This window comes from Hypomesus transpacificus, chromosome 23 (assembly GCF_021917145.1).
Source record: "Hypomesus transpacificus isolate Combined female chromosome 23, fHypTra1, whole genome shotgun sequence".
NCBI lineage: Eukaryota > Metazoa > Chordata > Actinopteri > Osmeriformes > Osmeridae > Hypomesus > Hypomesus transpacificus.
Window position 1 is genome coordinate 5,940,737 of NC_061082.1, and position 17,356 is coordinate 5,958,092.

The 17,356-nt window shown below is 44.5% G+C and overlaps 2 protein-coding genes across 4 annotated transcripts; both read right to left on the bottom strand.

Annotated features, from left to right (window-relative positions):
- Positions 1-2,308: 2,308 nt before the first annotated feature.
- Positions 2,309-4,672, bottom strand: creg2 (cellular repressor of E1A-stimulated genes 2). Its single transcript, XM_047046150.1, has 4 exons — positions 3,945-4,672; positions 3,706-3,875; positions 3,476-3,589; positions 2,309-3,107 (listed from the first exon to the last, which is right to left on the bottom strand). Exons 1-4 carry the CDS (start codon positions 4,437-4,439, stop codon positions 2,966-2,968), a joined length of 921 nt encoding a protein of 306 aa, XP_046902106.1. The 5' UTR covers positions 4,440-4,672; the 3' UTR covers positions 2,309-2,965.
- Positions 4,673-7,994: 3,322 nt separating this feature from the next.
- cracdla (cracd like a) lies at positions 7,995-17,352 on the bottom strand. Of its 3 annotated transcripts, XM_047046693.1 has the most exons (10): positions 17,075-17,352; positions 15,247-15,401; positions 14,296-14,359; positions 13,882-14,017; positions 13,629-13,764; positions 13,195-13,356; positions 12,791-13,030; positions 10,893-12,393; positions 9,104-10,478; positions 7,995-8,955 (listed from the first exon to the last, which is right to left on the bottom strand). In XM_047046693.1, exons 3-10 carry the CDS (start codon positions 14,342-14,344, stop codon positions 8,865-8,867), a joined length of 3,690 nt encoding a protein of 1,229 aa, XP_046902649.1. In that variant the 5' UTR covers positions 14,345-14,359; positions 15,247-15,401; positions 17,075-17,352; the 3' UTR covers positions 7,995-8,864. The 3 variants fall into 3 exon arrangements, with proteins under 3 accessions (XP_046902649.1, XP_046902650.1, XP_046902648.1); XM_047046694.1 differs by lacking the exon at positions 17,075-17,352 and having other exon boundaries at positions 9,104-9,176; positions 9,280-10,478; positions 14,296-15,577; XM_047046692.1 differs by lacking the exon at positions 17,075-17,352 and having other exon boundaries at positions 14,296-15,577.
- Between the last annotated feature and the right edge of the window lie 4 nt (positions 17,353-17,356).

Here is a 17,356-nt window from a genome sequence, read left to right on the forward strand (position 1 = left end):
CTAATAACAAGCCACTGCCTTTCCCGCACTGGACTCAGTTGAACCCATGCTTAGACACACATTCAGCTGTGAGGAGCTCTATAGGCCATTGTACCGATGTGCCCTGGAAAACGGTTCGATTGTGCAATGTAGTTTCAAGTAGTGTCTTGAAGAGAAGCTTAATTGACTTGGGACTTATTCCTTTTGTTTGCAGAGAGAAAATAATGAAGAGAGTTAGTCGTGAGCTTGACAGGGTGAAACGGTTGTAAACTATGCAATGATCTACTTCATAATTGGCCCGGGTCCTTGTTTAGAAATGCTGTAAAGCCTTTGTGATGAGACATTGAATAGCTGTCAGCTCTGAATTTCCTGTTAGGAAACAAGCTGTGAAACAACCTGACCAAAGTCAAAGTGATGTCGCTCAAGCTGGCTCAGCTAACAAGACATAAGCTGCCAGCTTACTTTACTACACTTGCCACCTTGATTCTAGTAAACACATCCAGAACTGTGGATACTAACAGGGTACCAGTAGCGTGTGCATTGCTTACCTTTGCCATTCTGCCAGGCTGTGTACCACGACAGGCTGAGAAAAGACGTGAAGAAAATGATCACTGTGGCAACCGTTCCATGTCTGAGCCTCATCTCATTTCAGCGATTCTCGCCACGACACGCGGGGACCCCGGGGCTGCCGTGCCTCTCTCGCTGCCTTCAGGGTGCCGAGCCGGGAGAAGGAGCGTGCATAGGGTGGGCTACCAAAGTGCTGTGGTGGACATGATCGGAAAAAGGAAATAACAGAAATTAAGGAGATTGCAAAATATTTTGTAAGCTGCGGTAAAGGTGTCCTGTTTTTACCCCCTTATGTCACTGTCTTGATAACCGTAACGTGTTGTTTTAGTACACCGAAAGAACCGTGGTTTGTCACGTCCCACTCCACCTTTTCATTCTGTTTGAGGTATACTATCCTTCCTAGTTTTCCGAGCGTTTTACAGTCTTTCTTGATAAGAACATGATCGGGAGCATGATACTGACAAATCCTGGGGATGATTTCTTGGCGTGACTCCACCTAGCTGGTTCCGTTTAATTGAGGTAGACTAGCTAGACTACTGTTGCTGTATGCACTGGTTATTTCTGAGAAAGATTACAAGAAAAAAAGTATCCAAGTGTAAAACTCGTCTTGTAGTAAGAAAAATTCAGTCGTTTAATCAGTGGGTTAGTAAAATAGCATTCCAAAGGACACAATATAGATTGGAAGCTGGCATAACATTAATCAGTGACCTGCTGTCAATGATCTATCTGTTAAGAATCGAGTGGCTGATGGCTAACTACAGTAGGCTACACAGTGGCAAGTCTTGCGGGTCGTTTTTTGATGTAGCCTACTTCTGACAGCCCCGGCCAGCTGTATGGAACCTGAGCTCTACATCATATTATTCATGTATAGAATTGTATTGAGCCAATATAATCTAGCTACTCTAGAATCTGCCGTTTGGGATTCAACAATCGCTGCCTCCACTTGTTTAGTGCTGCAGGAAGGCAAACTAGTATCTCAACGGTAAAATAGTTAGCTAAAGTGATCACCGGTGTTGCAGCCAACTGGTTTTCAAACTGGTTTCCCAGCTGTGCGTTAATTTATCAGTCGGCCTCTATCACCAGATTCGTCACAGACTGATTCAGTAGGTGAACGCACAGCAGGGAAACCAGTAGGTTTGAAAACCAGTTGGCTTGTAACACCGGCATTGGAAACGTGCAGACCTAGAATTATTTGAATCCCATTTTGCTAGCTAACGCTAGTACTTGGCTAGCAACTATACGGCACAACAGGCTCTCGACATGTTTCATTTAATATCTGTCTGGTTAAACAGCACACGTTTCGTTGAAATCCTATCCTCTAGCGAAGTACTTACCCACTGTTGTGGCAAACCGTTTAAATGTTCTTGTTTTCGCCCACTGCTCGTGCAGTAGTTAGCTAGTCTTCAAAACATTCCCCAGACAGGGACGTGAACGAGGGTGCTGTGCTGTCGCTGTCAAACCAGTCACCGCCCATCGAAAGGAGCCATTGGTTACTGCGAACACACCGCTAACTTACGCAGTGCAGAATTCAAGGGTTGCTACACGAGAACCTAGCTTCTCTCCTTCCCTGGGAATTTAATGAGATTCTTGGTGAAACGATGCCAAAAACAAACGAAGAGCTATTATTTTGGTAGAGCCACAAATGGTAACTCTACTAAAATATGTTGGTTTGTCGGAAACCTAGACAACAGCGCCACCAAGCGTTGATCTGTTGAGTCAAACGTAAAGTAGCAAATGAACAAAAGTCAAAACAACAAAATGCTATAGGCACATTATTTTTAATAGGGCAATTTGTTAACATACCGTCATGAAAATCCAAATGCATTCAGTATAAAGTAACTGATACTATTTCAACAAATTCATGCTTATTCGTTTAAGCAATTTACAAATGTTTCACTGTAATAAGTCTAGGCCTATCTCACTGCAAAAAAACATTCATTCCGATTTGTTGACACAGCTTTCAGCGGCAAGTAAGATTTGTTTGTTTTCGGCTAGTGGTAGGCTTACAGTAAGATGGGAAACTTATAACCAAAGCACATATAATACTGTTACATTCACACCAAAACATTCACAATCATTTCTAAATGATTGTCTGTGGTTCACATACTCGTCTTTATAAAGACACTGTCAGCGAAAACAAGTATGAGAGTAAAAATATGCAAGGAAAGACCACATTCAGCTTTAGCTTACTTTGTCTCATAAACCAACCCATATCACATTACCCATTTCTGTCTCTAACAGCACATTATCAGTGTATTTTCACTCAGAGCCTTTCAGCATAGTTAGACTCAATCAATCAGAATCAAATGTATAGGCCTAAAGCTTATACATTAAGACTTGATGTATTTTATTAGTCTGGTCAGTGACAGCTAGAATCCTCCAATCAGAATCTGTGTTGGGCCACACTGTGGACGGGCCCTCAGTATGGTGTGGCTTTAAAGTATTCCTCCAGTGGGATGAGTGACACCCCTCCTATCCAATCCTGGAGCCAGACCTGAGTGAGCTGAAGTTTCATAAAGAACCACTCGTGTCCTGGGGGCCATTTCTTCATTGCTGGGTGTCTAGAGGCAGATGAAGACAGCTGATAAAGATGCAGTGAGATCAAAACCTATCTGAGACCAAGCTCTACATAGACTTGGAGATCCAGACCTATCTCTGCAGACCCAAACCCACCGGGTCAAGAAGACCATAACGAGACCAAAATCCATTTTATACAAAGAAAATAACTAGATTTAGGTCAAAGTCTGTCTATTGTTCACTATAAAAGAGGATAAAGGATTCTAAATAAATGTAATTTTACATTTAGGCATACAACTTCATTCTTACATCATCAGTATTTATAAGAAGTATTGTTTGCTTTAAAGACAGCAAAACATTATTTAAAGTTACTTTTTAAAGAATCAGACAGCATAACACACACAGCCCTTACCTTGAAAACATTGCTTCCTGTGCAAACTCCAGCTCATCTTCGCCAACATCCACCATCTTTCCTGTGAGAGTGAGTCTGGCACACCTGGGGTCTTCAGGGTCATACACCATATTCCTGGAACACGCAACTCACAATGTCAACATAGCCCGTGCGCACGCACACGCACGCACACACACGCACACACACACACAGCTGAAACAAATGTCAGTCAGGAGTTAAGGGATCATAACCTGCAGAAGTCTCCTTCTGCTTCTGAAAAGGTGAGTGATGCATAAGGGAAGTTCCTCAAGTCTGTCACTGTGTAGTCCATTGGAGTTACATAGAAATAGATGACCCCTGTGCTGTTGTCCATTGGCCCATCACTGACAGAGAATATGTTTCCGAAGGGAAGGCCTTTAATCTGTGAAGAGAGAAGACGTTTCAAGGGACATTTTATATTACAGCGCAACATAGGCCTACGATCCTTTACCTTGTCCTGCGTGGATATGGTGGCTAGATGTCCCCAATAGCTACTGTGGGCTATGTATCTTGCGGTCCTCGCCGTCTCCTGGTGCGGGGGAGGAGAGGGGTTACTGGCGGGTACTTTCACCTCCTCCATTCGGTAAGAAAATACCCTGGAGGCGGATGACACATGTGCTGCATCCTTGTTTTGCACAGTTTCTTTAGCGTTCTCCCCGCCGTCTCGTAACACCGACGGTGGGTATGCTTGCTTCCATAACCCCACGTTATCTACTAGCAAAGCAGGGGCGACCTCTTCGTCGGATACGGTGTCAAGTTCTCCCTCCACGACCACATCGTTGGAAGTAACAGCCCAAGACACTGAATTCCTCAGAGTGTAGTTTTCACAGAGGCACAACGACGTGGCAAATAATGCCAGAGAAAAATAATGGGACGGCATCAAACTGGTGTTCTTTGAGGCTGCAGCCCCCAGACGTATGTACGACTTCTGAGTCTGTTTACACATTCACATGTTTGAGTCACAGCTGCTGCTTTCGTAACAAGCATATAGGGTCGATGGTTATAAATTACAGCGCCACCCTCTGGGCGCCAAGAACACTATTTAGCAATTGCCTGTAACGATGGATTACCGAAGAATTCTAAATGATGTGTGAATATTCTATTACATAGATTAATTGGTAAAAATAAGAAAACGTGTCCAGATTAGTGTGAAGCGATGACATAACTACCCCAAACAATATTTTGAAGTTTAACTGCTTTATCATGCACTTACAGTGGGGTGGGGTCATATTCTGACAGCTGCTACTTGTCTGATATGGTGACCTCTGTGGTACTGGCTCTGTGATAACTCCAAATAAGAAAACGTGTCCAGATTAGTGTGAAGGGGTGAAATAACTACCCCAAACAATATTTAGAAGTTTAACTCAATAGAATATTATTATTGAAAGTTTTAAATGTAGGTCTAGGTCTATACGACCTTCTTCGTGTGTATCACGTGTTTGACTGACCTTGTCCTTCTTGTGTAACCTACTTTTCCTTCACCACTTGAGTGATCAAGGCCTTCCTTCTCTGTTGGCATGCGGGTTGAGTGTTGAGTCCACGGAGCGATTCTCTACCACTGAAGCTGGTCTACGAAGCTACCATGGAGCAAGGCAGAAGGCAACAAGAAAAAACGGTTTTGAAAAGAACTCGAAACTTTTTTAAGTTGTGTTTTGTTGGTTTAGGTTTAAAAAATATTTTCGCAAAAAAGTTTTGAACAATACAATATAATTTAAACACAAAATGACTAAAAGTATGGAATTACAAGAACTGAACAGAAAATCTTAATTTCAAAGTTTTGGGTGGAAATGGCTGCACACTAGATGGCATAGAAAAGGGAGTCTTACTGCCAATGGTTTTGGAGCCTGGCACCACATCATATTGTTGATGAAGCGAGGGTTTGGCAAGTACCATCTGAAAGGGTTTCTGTTAGTAAACTGGGGCTAAATTAATGAGCTTGAAATGGTCACGGCTTTCCAGCATTCCAGTTCAAGAGTTTAGAAACTAGATCCCTACCCTTCTGCACTATGGAAGCAAATCGTGACCAAAATTCAAATGAAAATGCATTTCCAGAAATGCATTTTCATTTTAAGAATGTGGCTGCATTATTTGACTCATAAATCAAATTAGTATTCAATCATCCTATTTGCATTTTCATTTTCTTCTTTAAGACTGCTCATTATTTCCCTTATTTAAAATGAAAACGAAAAAGACATTTGAAATTTAATTTTCAAAATATGCCCCAGCAAATAGATACCAAAATTCAATTTGAAATGTAAAATTTGAAAATGAAAATGCATTTCCAGAAATGCATTTTCATTTTAAAAACGTAGCTGCAAAATCGTGACCACAATTCAAATTCAAATGCATTTCCAGAAATGCATTTTCATTTTCAAGAACGTGGCTGCAAAATCGTGACCACAATTCAAATTCAAATGCATTTCCAGAAATGCATTTTCATGTTAAGAACGTGGCTGCAAAATCGTGACCACAATTCAAATTCAAATGTATTTCTAGAAATGCATTTTCCTTTTAAGAATGTGGCTGCATTATTTGACTTATAAATCAAATTAGTACTGATTAGTACTGAGCGGACATTGCATTTTCATTTTCATGTTCTGCCCGCAAAGAACTGCCCATAATTCGAAAACGAAAATGCATTCTGAGCGGCGCAGTAGAGTGACGTCAGTAGCCGCTCTTCTTCAGCTCCCTGCTGACCGAGCTACCCATCTTGTTCGGTAGGGGGCGGTGTGCACATACGCATTGCATTACATGGCAAATGTGCCGGGAAATTGATTGAATTGCCGGGTCTTTAGAGGACGCATCACAGATCATGGCGCTCCCTCAAATTGTGCAGACACTGATAGAATTAGCTGAGCTGGTAGAAACTAATAATATATCTGAGTCTGATGCCCGTGACCGAGTAGAACAAGTCACAGAGAGCTTGGCTGCATACTCTGCCGTCACAGACGTACACATTAATGAGGTTGCCATAGTAAACCTCTCTTCAGTCCTGGAACGGCTGGATGCTGTGGAGCCTCAAATGGGACGGGGACGACCAACCATCCACATCCCGTTCGAGTCCATCGAAAACTATTTATTAAATGGTCTACTTTTTCCTGTGAAAGCAAGCTGTTTCACCTTTGGCCTGGTTCAGACAAAATCTGAATTTCCGCAATCTGAATTTGAATTTCCGCAATCTGAATTTCAAGAATCTGAATTCCTGCAATCTGAATTTTAGAATGTTTTATTTTTGGATCAAAATAATTCAGTTGTATTAAATTTGGCATACAAATAATTCAGATATTATATATTCAACAGCAATATATTTCAGTTTTATGAAATTCGACACACAAATATTTCAGATCTTTCATATTCAAATTCAGATACTTTTGTCAGCTTTCTAGCTCCATAAATCCGTTGCTTTGCATCCTCCGACGGATGGTCTGGTGGCCGACAACAGCTCCGCTATGTCCTTTATTTTTAAACCATTTAATAAATAGTTTTCGATGGACTCGAACGGGATGTGGATGGTTGGTCGTCCCCGTCCCATTTGAGGCTCCACAGCATCCAGCCGTTCCAGGACTGAAGAGAGGTTTACTATGGCAACCTCATTAATGTGTACGTCTGTGACGGCAGAGTATGCAGCCAAGCTCTCTGTGACTTGTTCTACTCGGTCACGGGCATCAGACTCAGATATATTATTAGTTTCTACCAGCTCAGCTAATTCTATCAGTGTCTGCACAATTTGAGGGAGTGCCATGATCTGTGATGCGTCCTCTAAAGACCCGGCAATTCAATCAATTTCCCGGCACATTTGCCATGTAATGCAATGCGTATGTGCACACCGCCCCCTACCGAACAAGATGGGTAGCTCGGTCAGCAGGGAGCTGAAGAAGAGCGGCTACTGACGTCACTCAACTGCGCCGCTCAGAATGCATTTTCGTTTTCGAATTATGGGCAGTTCTTTGCGGGCAGAACATGAAAATGAAAATGCAATGTCCGCTCAGTACTTATCAGTACTAATTTGATTTATGAGTCAAATAATGCAGCCACATTCTTAAAATGAAAATGCATTTCTGGAAATACATTTGAATTTGAATTGTGGTCACGATTTTGCAGCCACGTTCTTAAAATGAAAATGCATTTCTGAAAATGCATTTGAATTTGAATTGTGGTCACGATTTTGCAGCCACGTTCTTGAAAATGAAAATGCATTTCTGGAAATGCATTTGAATTTGAATTGTGGTCACGATTTTGCAGCCACGTTCTTAAAATTAAAATGCATTTCTGGAAATGCATTTTCATTTTCAAATTTTACATTTCAAATTGAATTTTGGTATCTATTTGCTGGGGCATATTTTGAAAATTAAATTTCAAATGTCTTTTTCGTTTTCATTTTAATTAAGGGAAAGAATGAGCAGTCTTAAAGAAGAAAATGAAAATGCAAATAGGATGATTGAATACTAATTTGATTTATGAGTCAAATAATGCAGCCACATTCTTAAAATGAAAATGCATTTCTGGAAATGCATTTTCATTTGAATTTTGGTCACGATTTGCTTCCATACTGCACAGCGTTCATGGAGGACTCTATACACAACAACATATTATTCAATGAAAGAATCCAGAGTAAAGTAGTTTTCAGCTTTACTGTATTGACAGCTATAGCGAGTGTAACGTGATCTTTTTCCAATAATTAAACGTACAAAGCATAACGTTGCAGTTAGAAGTCAAATAAGCTCATTTATTTTATAAGATGCTTATTCAACAATTCAGTCAACCGTCAAATTACTCAGGTACTTGTTCAGCAATAATGACACAAAACACACCATTATTATCATAAGAAATTCCAGGCAAATAAGAACTTTTCCATAAATCATCAAAACCCTGTAAATCAAGTACAACATCAATTTATATAAATCTTAAATATGCATAATAATTTATGTTTTATATATCATTATTCTTCAAAAATATCATAAGAATATTATTACAATATATTTACTTCAACATAAAACAGGCAAAATCTGAACATGGTCATAACCCTGAGAAACAGACTGATACAAAGACAGCGCTGGAGTTTGGTTTCCATTCCCCGTCCTGCACTCACACATATTGCATGTTAGGAGTAAAAAATGGTACATTGTATAGCAACGGTTAAATATGATATTGCTAACCCAGACAAGTAAGATCCAAAGTTCCGTACATTTCAGCCAACTCAATATTTCACACACGATAATCTCCATTGTCATAACGCCTCTCTGTTTCTTTACTGTTACCTCTCTCTCACTCTCTCTCTCTCTTTCTCTCTCTGTCTCTCTCCTAGTCCATGGTCTTGTCACTCCAGGCCATAGACTTCCTCTTAGCCAGCTCCATCCAAGATGGCTGCCCACTATTGGAGATGTTCTGCAGGGGTGACGAGGATGGCAGACACTGGTCTTCTCTGTCTGTTAGCCTCCCTGGGACTCTGGTGGGGCTTGATTCTAAAAATTAAAAAAATGAAGACCATTACAGTGGATCTATATAAAGTTTCACTGTGCACCAGTTACACAACAATACATTGATATAAAATATTAAAAAACTTTGACAACACAGACACCCATACATTCCCATCCCTGCAAGTCTACACACCTGTGCTTGTCTCGGGCCCAGATACAGTCTTGGATACGGCGGTTGATTCCAGGGCTGTTCTCCTGAGCTCCACCTGCAGGGAGAGGAGTGGAAGAGGGAAGTGACTGGGCTGGAACCACCATGGGACACTGGTGGTTTTTACTGTGATGGAGGTGTGAAAGGGAAGGTGGAGGTACCTTAGCCCCAACAGACAGGGTCGAGTCAGAGCTTTTCTCTTGAAAGGCAGCAGTTCTCTGTCCTAAAGTTCCTGTTCTGACTGCATGTTTTTCTGACTCTGTTGTCCCATCTCCTCTCCTCTGGAAGCTTCCGGATCTCTCACCCCTCCCCAAAACTGGGGCTGGGGATAGGACTGAAGCTGGGACTTGGGCTGGAGCTGAGGCTGAGGTTGGAACTAAAGTTGGAACTGGGGCTGAAACTGGGGTTGGGGCTGGGGCTGTAGTTGAGACCTGTGCTGGGATTGTGGCCTTGGGCTGGGGGCTGGAGTGGAGACCACGTGAGTTCCAGGGGGGTTGGCTGGGGGAGGATTTGGGGCTGGAGGAGAGGGGAGACCATGGGGTAGCCTGGGTGGTGTTCTCTCCCCGTGCCTGTGGGAGGGAGCGCAGGAAGGGCTGGGTGGTCCGTAGACTGGGCTGTTGGGGGGTTTGAGAAACACGTGGAGAAAACTGGGCTACCGTTTGAGGTATGGTTGGTTGTGCAGTTTGTTTTGCAGTTTGGGTCATGCTCTCTGGCTGTGGTAGTTTGGCAGTGTCTGGCTGTTTTGTGGTTTGTGTTGCTGCCTTTGGTTGTCCTGGTGTCTGGGTCTGTGATTGGATTATACCGGGGGTTTGGGGTAGCTTGGCAGTCTGTTGTTGACTTGTGGGCTGTGATTCAGCTGCTGTTCTGATCTCTGCTGGCAGCTGTTTGGTGGAGGGAGGTTGTGATGCATTTCCTGTCTGTGGTGTGACTGTCTGTGCTTTGGTCACCTTCTGTGTCTGAGATTGTGTCAAGGCCTGTGTCTTGGCTTGACTAAAGACCTGTGTCTGGCCTTGTCGCTGTCGCTGTGGCTGGGCCTGGTTCTGGGCTTGGGCCTGGCTTTGGTCCTGGGTCTGGGCCTGGGTCTGGGCCTGTGGTTGTGGAGCGGCCTGCTGCATGCCAGGGAACTCTCTGGGCAGCCTGCTAGTAAAGAGCTGCTGAAAATTCCTGGTTTTCTCCATGGCAAAGCTCATCCAGGACACCTCGGGGGTGGCTGCCTGGGGATCGGGGTGGGGGGTGTCTGGGGAGGCCTGGGCCTCCTTGGGGCCAGAGGCCTGGCTCCAACCCTCTGCTGGGGGACTTGCAGCTGAAGACACGATATGAACATCTTTGAGAGACGGAGGATTAGCTGTAGCTCCAGGATCTAAAACAGGAGACAGGTGAACAGAAATTAGCCCGGTGATATAACACTATAATACGTTTCATGGTAGGTGGTATGTGGACATGGTTGTAAACAAACATTGTGGAATCTTTAAAAGTTGTTATCTTTCACAGTTTCATGGTTGTTCACATTATATATCCTTTCTCAGGGACCTCCCCTGATAAAAGAGAGATTACAGAGCCATGTGCACATGTATTTGTGTATATTAGTACAAGGTCCAACCCTGACCTAAATTAAAGCAGGCCTCACAGTTCTTTGAACTCACATTTCATAAGTTTAAAGCCAGACAACTCTCTGTTCGGTTAGTAAAAACATGCTTAATAAACTAACATGGATCCAGGAGAAACAAGGAGTCTCACAACTATGTGTGTGTGTACCAGAGAGCACATACAGTACCTGCTTGTCTAAAAGACTCCGTCCGGGCATTGAGGGGGCCAGCAGCCGTTTTGGAAGTGTTGGTAAGGGGCTTCTTGGAGGAGAGGTTCTCCTGGTCACTTGTCTTGTCTGCCACCAGGGACTTTGAGCCGGGGTTGGAGGTGGCAAGAAGTAGGGTCGTCCCACCCCCCTCAACACTGTTCCACTTGACCTTGGGTTCGGTTCCCTCGGCAGCTCTTGCTTCTGACCGGCACTTGAGAGACAGGGAGGTGCAGCGAAGTTTGACGCCAAACGCTGCTTTTGCCTCTTCCTCTTTCCCCACATCCTCTTCCTTAGCTTCCATTGCCTCTTCCACACCCTCGTGGCTCTCCACCTCCTCCCCCTCCATCACCCCGGTATCCATGGCGACCGGAGGCGACGACGATTCTGATTGGTCCTTTCTAAGAATCTCCCTTCTGTCGCATGACGTAACAGGGTTTTGAGGAGGGACGCCAGGTTTGGGATCCCCCTGTCTAGCTGTTCCCACTGTGGCTTTGTCCCCACTTTCAGGTAGAGGATCAGGAGGCTGTTCTCTCAGTTTGAGTCTTTCCTGCTTCCCGGCTTGCTGCTCCTGCCCACTCATGTTTGAGGGGTTCACTCTCATTTCTGCTCCCCGCTCCCGGTCCTCCTTCCTTAGCCCCGTCCCAGATAGCTCCATCAGCCCCAATAAACTGCCAGTCCTGGGCCTCTCTTGTTCCACCCTGGAGGAGTTGATGGAAAACTTGAAGGACCCGGAGCCAGTGCCTGGCCCAGAAGCGACTTTTCTCAACCCTCCAGTCAACCCTGCCTCTGGCTGCTTCGGATCCTCCTGGCTGATGGAGACCAGAGAGGCGCTATTACCAGCCTCTCCTGGGCTAGCCACTTCCTGTGAGCCTCTTCTCAGAGAGGTCTTGAGAGCCTCAACAGCCGAGAGGCTAGCGGAGGGCCTGTCAGACCCTGTCAGGTTCTTTGGGTTGATGGGACTCTCAGAGCTCTCATGGTCCCTCCTGGCTGGAGATGGACCAGGGGCCTTGAGCTCCCCTGAGTTAGCTGCCAAGGCCTGACTAGATGGCGTGGTTCCAGTCCCTTCTTTCCTCTCTCGAAGTTCTGGCTTAGCCTGAGCAAATAAGGGCTGAGGCTGTTTGCCTGTCATTGGCTCCACAGGTTTCTGAAGTGGCTGGGGGGTCACAGGACCAGGAGAGGAGACCCCAGAGAGGGTGTGCTTCTGTGGGGAGCCGCGGTGGGAAAGATGCAGGGTGGGGCTGGAGGACCTTGTGACCTCCAGAGGTGCAGATCGAAGGGGGGTAAACTCCGGGGTCTTTAGAGGTGATCCTGGGGGGGCTGTGGAGGTCGTCAACTCTGTACACCCAGCCCCAAAGACTTGGGTAGAGAAGGATCGCAAACGACCGATCTCCTTGGCAACAGCCAGCCCTCCCTCTTCCTCTTTTTCAGACAAGGGGCGTTCAAAATTGTTAAAACTCTCAGACCGTGGTCTGGCCTCATTCTGTTAAAAAGAAAAAAGAGGAAAAGAAGAAAATACCACTTAAATTAGTCTTTGGAGTACGTAAAGGTACCTATTACAAGTTATGTTACAAAAAGTACTGTGTTTGCTTATCCACATTTGTGGTCATGTGGTTGCGAAAGTGTGATTGTGTAACAGACGTGGTTTTGCAAGCTCCGTCAGAGGCATACCGGCCAATGTTCGCTCCCACCGGGAGTCGAACCTACGACTTCCAAGCGCAACCACTACCAACTACGCCAACGAAAAGCTAGCAATTCATTGACGGGTGGTGGCCTGTTACATACTTGAGGAGTGAATTTCACCACACACTAGCTAGGCTACAATTGCGCAGTGACAACCAGGGAGTGCTGTGGTGTGTACTTTCCCAGTCGTCCCTCACCGTGATCAGCCTCCTGGTCTTGGCACTGGCCCTCTGGTTCCTGGGTTTGATGGACATCCGATGACGTGCAGCAGAGTTATCCAAGCAAGGGGTGAACTGCGCTGGGCTGCTGAAGTCCACTGTGGAGGGTTCAGTACTGGGGGAGACCACGGACTGGGGGGCAGAATGAAGGGGCATGGAGCGTGTGGGTGGGGGTCTGGCTATGGGGGAGAGAGGGCGTGATGATGAATTGGAAAAGGCCTGGAAGAAACATAAAGAAACTGATGAGAATTTGAGCAAACTGACCTGGAACAGTGTTACCTGGTCTTCCTTCCAACTAGGCTGGACTGAACTTTGTGGTGCTGGAATAATAGGCAATACCAGGCAGCTAGGCTAGGCTAGAGGGAACTGTATTTCAGGCTGACCTTGTATGAGCCTCCCCGGGGTGCTGTAACGTCCTGGCAGGTCTCAGAGGGGCTGTGGGGAAGGCCGTCATCTTCTGAGCTGCCCCCCAGATCCTCCTGACGCTTGATTGGCACAACCAGAGGGGGCGGGCCCAGTCGCATGTTCTGCAGCTGGAGTTTCTCCTGTCCAATTAGAAACAAAGACGGTGCCAAATTAGGACGGATATGAATACCTGTGTAATATCGAGAAATACGACACATGAAAGTATTATTTGTTCAGTCCTCCTTTCCCACCTTTAGTCTATTTTGCTATTACACAGAATCCGAGGTAGATAGAAAGTTACAACATTTACACAGATTGATTTTAGTACTTACAGTTTCAGAGTATGGGAGAAGGAAGTAAACGCGATATGATTGGTTCTGTATTAAAGGTTCTTGGTGGAATCTGAGCGTACCTGCAGAGCTTTGATGCTGCTGTGAACGTTTTCCTGGGAGAGAACCCTGGGGGGTTCTGGTCCTGGAGAACCCTGGTCTGCTACGAAGATGCTTTCATGTGACAGCGCTCGGGATCCCAGAGCCCCCTGGGTAGACCTGAGGACGGAAGGAAAACGAGAAGGATGAAGAAAATGTTGCAGGAAGGACAGAAAAAGAGGATGTCTACATTTTCATTCAGAGATTCAACACAGACAGGTTGGCAGACAGACTTACACCAGATCCTCTTCAGACCCCAACCCGTCTCCCTCCATGTTACTGACTGACTGGCTCAGCTTCCTCTCTCCTTCTCCTTCCTTTCTCTTTTTCCCAAACAGACGAGACTTGAGACTCTTCTGTGACTTTCTCTTCCCTGTCACAAAGACAACTGGGTCAGAGCAAATCACATTAAAAGGTCTGTCATTCATAAAGATGTCAGTTACAGAGGCAGGAATCAATGTCATGTTAGCACTGTCACTGACGCTTTCACTTCAGCATAGTATAACATTTCTACTATTAATAGTACTTAAATGAATACTAATACTAGTAAATGTAAGACAGTGGTAAATGCTATAATACTAGATACTAAGATACTAAGATACGACTATGAGTACGAAGCAGTAAGTATGGACTTGTTCCAGAGAATCTTACCTGCGAGCTCTTCAGAGTTATCCTCTGTGTTTCCCAATACAGACGCCATTGTTTCTATTAAACACTGCAGAGATAAGATACCCAAGGGGAATGAGAAAGAAGGTCAGAGAGAAAATCGGAGAACGAGCTTGACATCCGCCTTTAGATTTCAGAGTGGAAACTCGTAACAGTTTAGCTTCGACAAACTTCAGCACTACAAGACATGACATTCAACCACTCCACTTGAGTTCAAAGGTTTATTAGTGTTATCATGCACGGGCTGAGGCTAAGTACACCTTAGCCTTTCCCTTTTCTGGTCAGTGTAGTGAAGACACCTGGCCTGGTGGTGTCTTGGTGCTGATAGGTAACCAAAGATAACACACACACACACAGTGTTCTAACAGTGCTTAGGGAAACATGCAAAGTCCAGGCCACTCCTCTACAAGCTGTCTCATTCCGTCCTTTTTTTTCAATTGAAATGTCCTTGTGGTGACTGAGAGAGATTGCATGATAGCAGACTGCCCTATTTAAATCTTGTGTGTTTCTCCCCAAAAGAATCTGCTACATGAACTCAATGTTACTGGAAAAATAATCTTTAGATGGAGCTAGCTAGTATGAAGTCCAGGGAGAAATGTTTACAGTTCCTTAGGTTATAGACCAATAACAACTCAAACGACAGCCCCAACAGAAACAGCAGATTATCCCCTGGATTATTGACATTGCATAGAGATCCATGTAAGATTTCACAGCGCCATAATCCGCTACAACAGATTGAAACTCCCAATGTCACAGCACCACTGAATCTATTTGACATTTGATGAAAAAAAGAAGAACCCCCCCTCACAAATTGTGCTATATACAAACTAAAATTATACATGCATACATACATACATACATACATACTATCTCTCTCTCATACACACACGCTTCGTGGTAAAATAAGATTTCCTGTCCGGTAATAAGTTCACTTACCAGGTGCCTACAAGTAGCTCTCTCTCCTCCTCCTCTTCCCTCTCTCTCTCCTCCTCTTCCCTCTCTCCTCTCCTCCGCTGCCTCACTGTGCCGTGTCCCCGGTTCACCAGGGCTCGGTCCTGTCTAAACCCCCAGGCTTCTGTCCTCCGACACATCTGCACATTCACAGAGGGAGAGATGGGGAAGGAGAGCGGATGAATAGATAGAAGGACAAAGTGAAAGAGGAGAGCAGGGAAAGAAGGTCACTACATGCCGGGGAAAGAACAGAGAAAAAGAGAGTGGAATAAGGAGAGAAAGAGAAGTACCAAGCGTGGGGGAAGGGAGAGAGAGAGAGAGAGCGAGAGAGAGAGAGAGAGAGAGAGAGAGAGAGAGAGAGCGAGAGAGAGCAGACACAGACTCTATTACATTAGTAGCACACTGTGGCCCGCTGCACTAAGCTCCTTATGAAACGCTAACCTGATTTTTAGGCCCAGAAATGAGAGGGTGGGAAAGTAGGCATGCACAAATATATAAGGATAACGTTGGGGAAGGCTCTATGCATTGCAATCTCGTAAATATTAGATTCTTACTAAGTTCAAAGGTCATTTCACATGGCATCCCTCAACAATAGGTCTACAGTACACTTTTACAAGTGTACCTGGTCACATGAACGCTAGTGGGACGCGTGGTTTATGGCGACATCTGTAACTGACGATTCAAGCTGCACGTCCATACTCTGTATTTGCATGTCGATGCCTCGTTGACTCGTACAGGTTTTGCATAGATGATCTCCCTGGGCCATTAAAGCATTTTGGTGGAAACATTCTGGGAGATGTCATATTTGTAGTGTTGTCTGTCTCCAGGAGTAGACACTCTTTCCTCTGTGCCACACCCATCTGTCTCCATCTCTGAACAGTTTGCTTAACAGATTTGTCCCAGAATTACTCTGTGACATGGGCTCAACTATAAATCCCTGTCTCTTCTATCAACGGGATTCAAACTCAGTTGTGGAATCTGGATCACTTCCAAAAGGCGATATCCACACACAGCAGCCTATAGCGAAGTGTTAACCTGCAAGTTAATTTAATACTCTCTACTACACTGTGTGATCTTTGTCTGGCTTCTATATGGCAATGGTTTTCACCACGGTGGTACCAATGTAGACTATCTTATTTAATATTTGATCTGATAGATTTTGCATCCAGAAAGTGCTTCCTTTCCTATAAATCCTTCAATTGGATGCCATGGGGATCCTACATAAAGCAGACTGTCTATGGCCTGTTTTCCAACAGCATTAACTGACAGTATCAACTCTATTGATATACTTTATGAACGTACATAAATGTTCAAATTAAATAGATAATTGACACATTGATTCTATAGTTCAGGGTGTTTCCCTTTGCATTTTGAAATGCATTATTTATTTTTAATTCGTCCTCCAAAAGCCTTCACTGTGCACATCAGGTCAAATAGATTAAGGTCGTATAGACGCAATCAAAACCGATCTGCTCACGGTTCGTTACGTTTCACAGAAAAACATTTCCAAATGAAGAGATATAGATTGCGCGACTGCACCACACACGCGCACAGATGTTGTGCGCGCACAAGTTATCAATAGATTGGTCTGCAGATGAATGAGGCCAACTTTAAATTCGAATATAAATTCAGATACGGGCGCCAGAGCCTGTTTACCTTGACATATGTGGGCCACATCTGTCCACTAAACTCATATAAGACTGCGGATATTCATTGCAACCCTAACCTTACATCATCGAGTGACATGTTTTTCAAGTAACCTACATAAAATATGCATCAATCAGTAGAATATAAAGTTGCATTGACTACTCACGTAAGGAGAATCCGAGGAGTACCTGGAAAGGTTGAGGTAATGCGTGAATCTCTGCAGGTATTCAAACTACGTAACTGTCGGTGGAAATGTGCGTGCGACCCCCTACTGTCCTCAATCCCGTGCTTGCTGGGCAGATGGACCTCCACGCGGTCAACCCAAACAATTAAAACGTAACACACAATGTATCTTCATCAACATCGACAGTAAAATCTGTATCGTCTCTGAAACGCATTCTTGTTATCTATATACGTTTTTTTCGGTACGTATTCATCTCAAGTGTAC

Excerpts from the sequence above, each read along its gene's own strand:
- creg2 (XM_047046150.1), bottom strand. The coding sequence starts at position 4,439 with ATGTGTAAACAGACTCAGAAGTCGTACATACGTCTGGGGGCTGCAGCC. Across the intron at positions 3,876-3,944 it reads CCATATCCACGCAGGACAAG|ATTAAAGGCCTTCCCTTCGG; the intron begins GTAAAGGATCGT and ends CTCTCTTCACAG. Across the intron at positions 3,108-3,475 it reads CAGGAAGCAATGTTTTCAAG|ACACCCAGCAATGAAGAAAT; the intron begins GTAAGGGCTGTG and ends ATCTGCCTCTAG.
- cracdla (XM_047046693.1), bottom strand. The coding sequence starts at position 14,344 with ATGGCGTCTGTATTGGGAAACACAGAGGATAACTCTGAAGAGCTCGCA. Across the intron at positions 13,765-13,881 it reads GGGTCTGAAGAGGATCTGGT|GTCTACCCAGGGGGCTCTGG; the intron begins GTAAGTCTGTCT and ends TTCCGTCCTCAG. Across the intron at positions 8,956-9,103 it reads TGGGCCCGAGACAAGCACAG|AATCAAGCCCCACCAGAGTC; the intron begins GTGTGTAGACTT and ends TTTAATTTTTAG.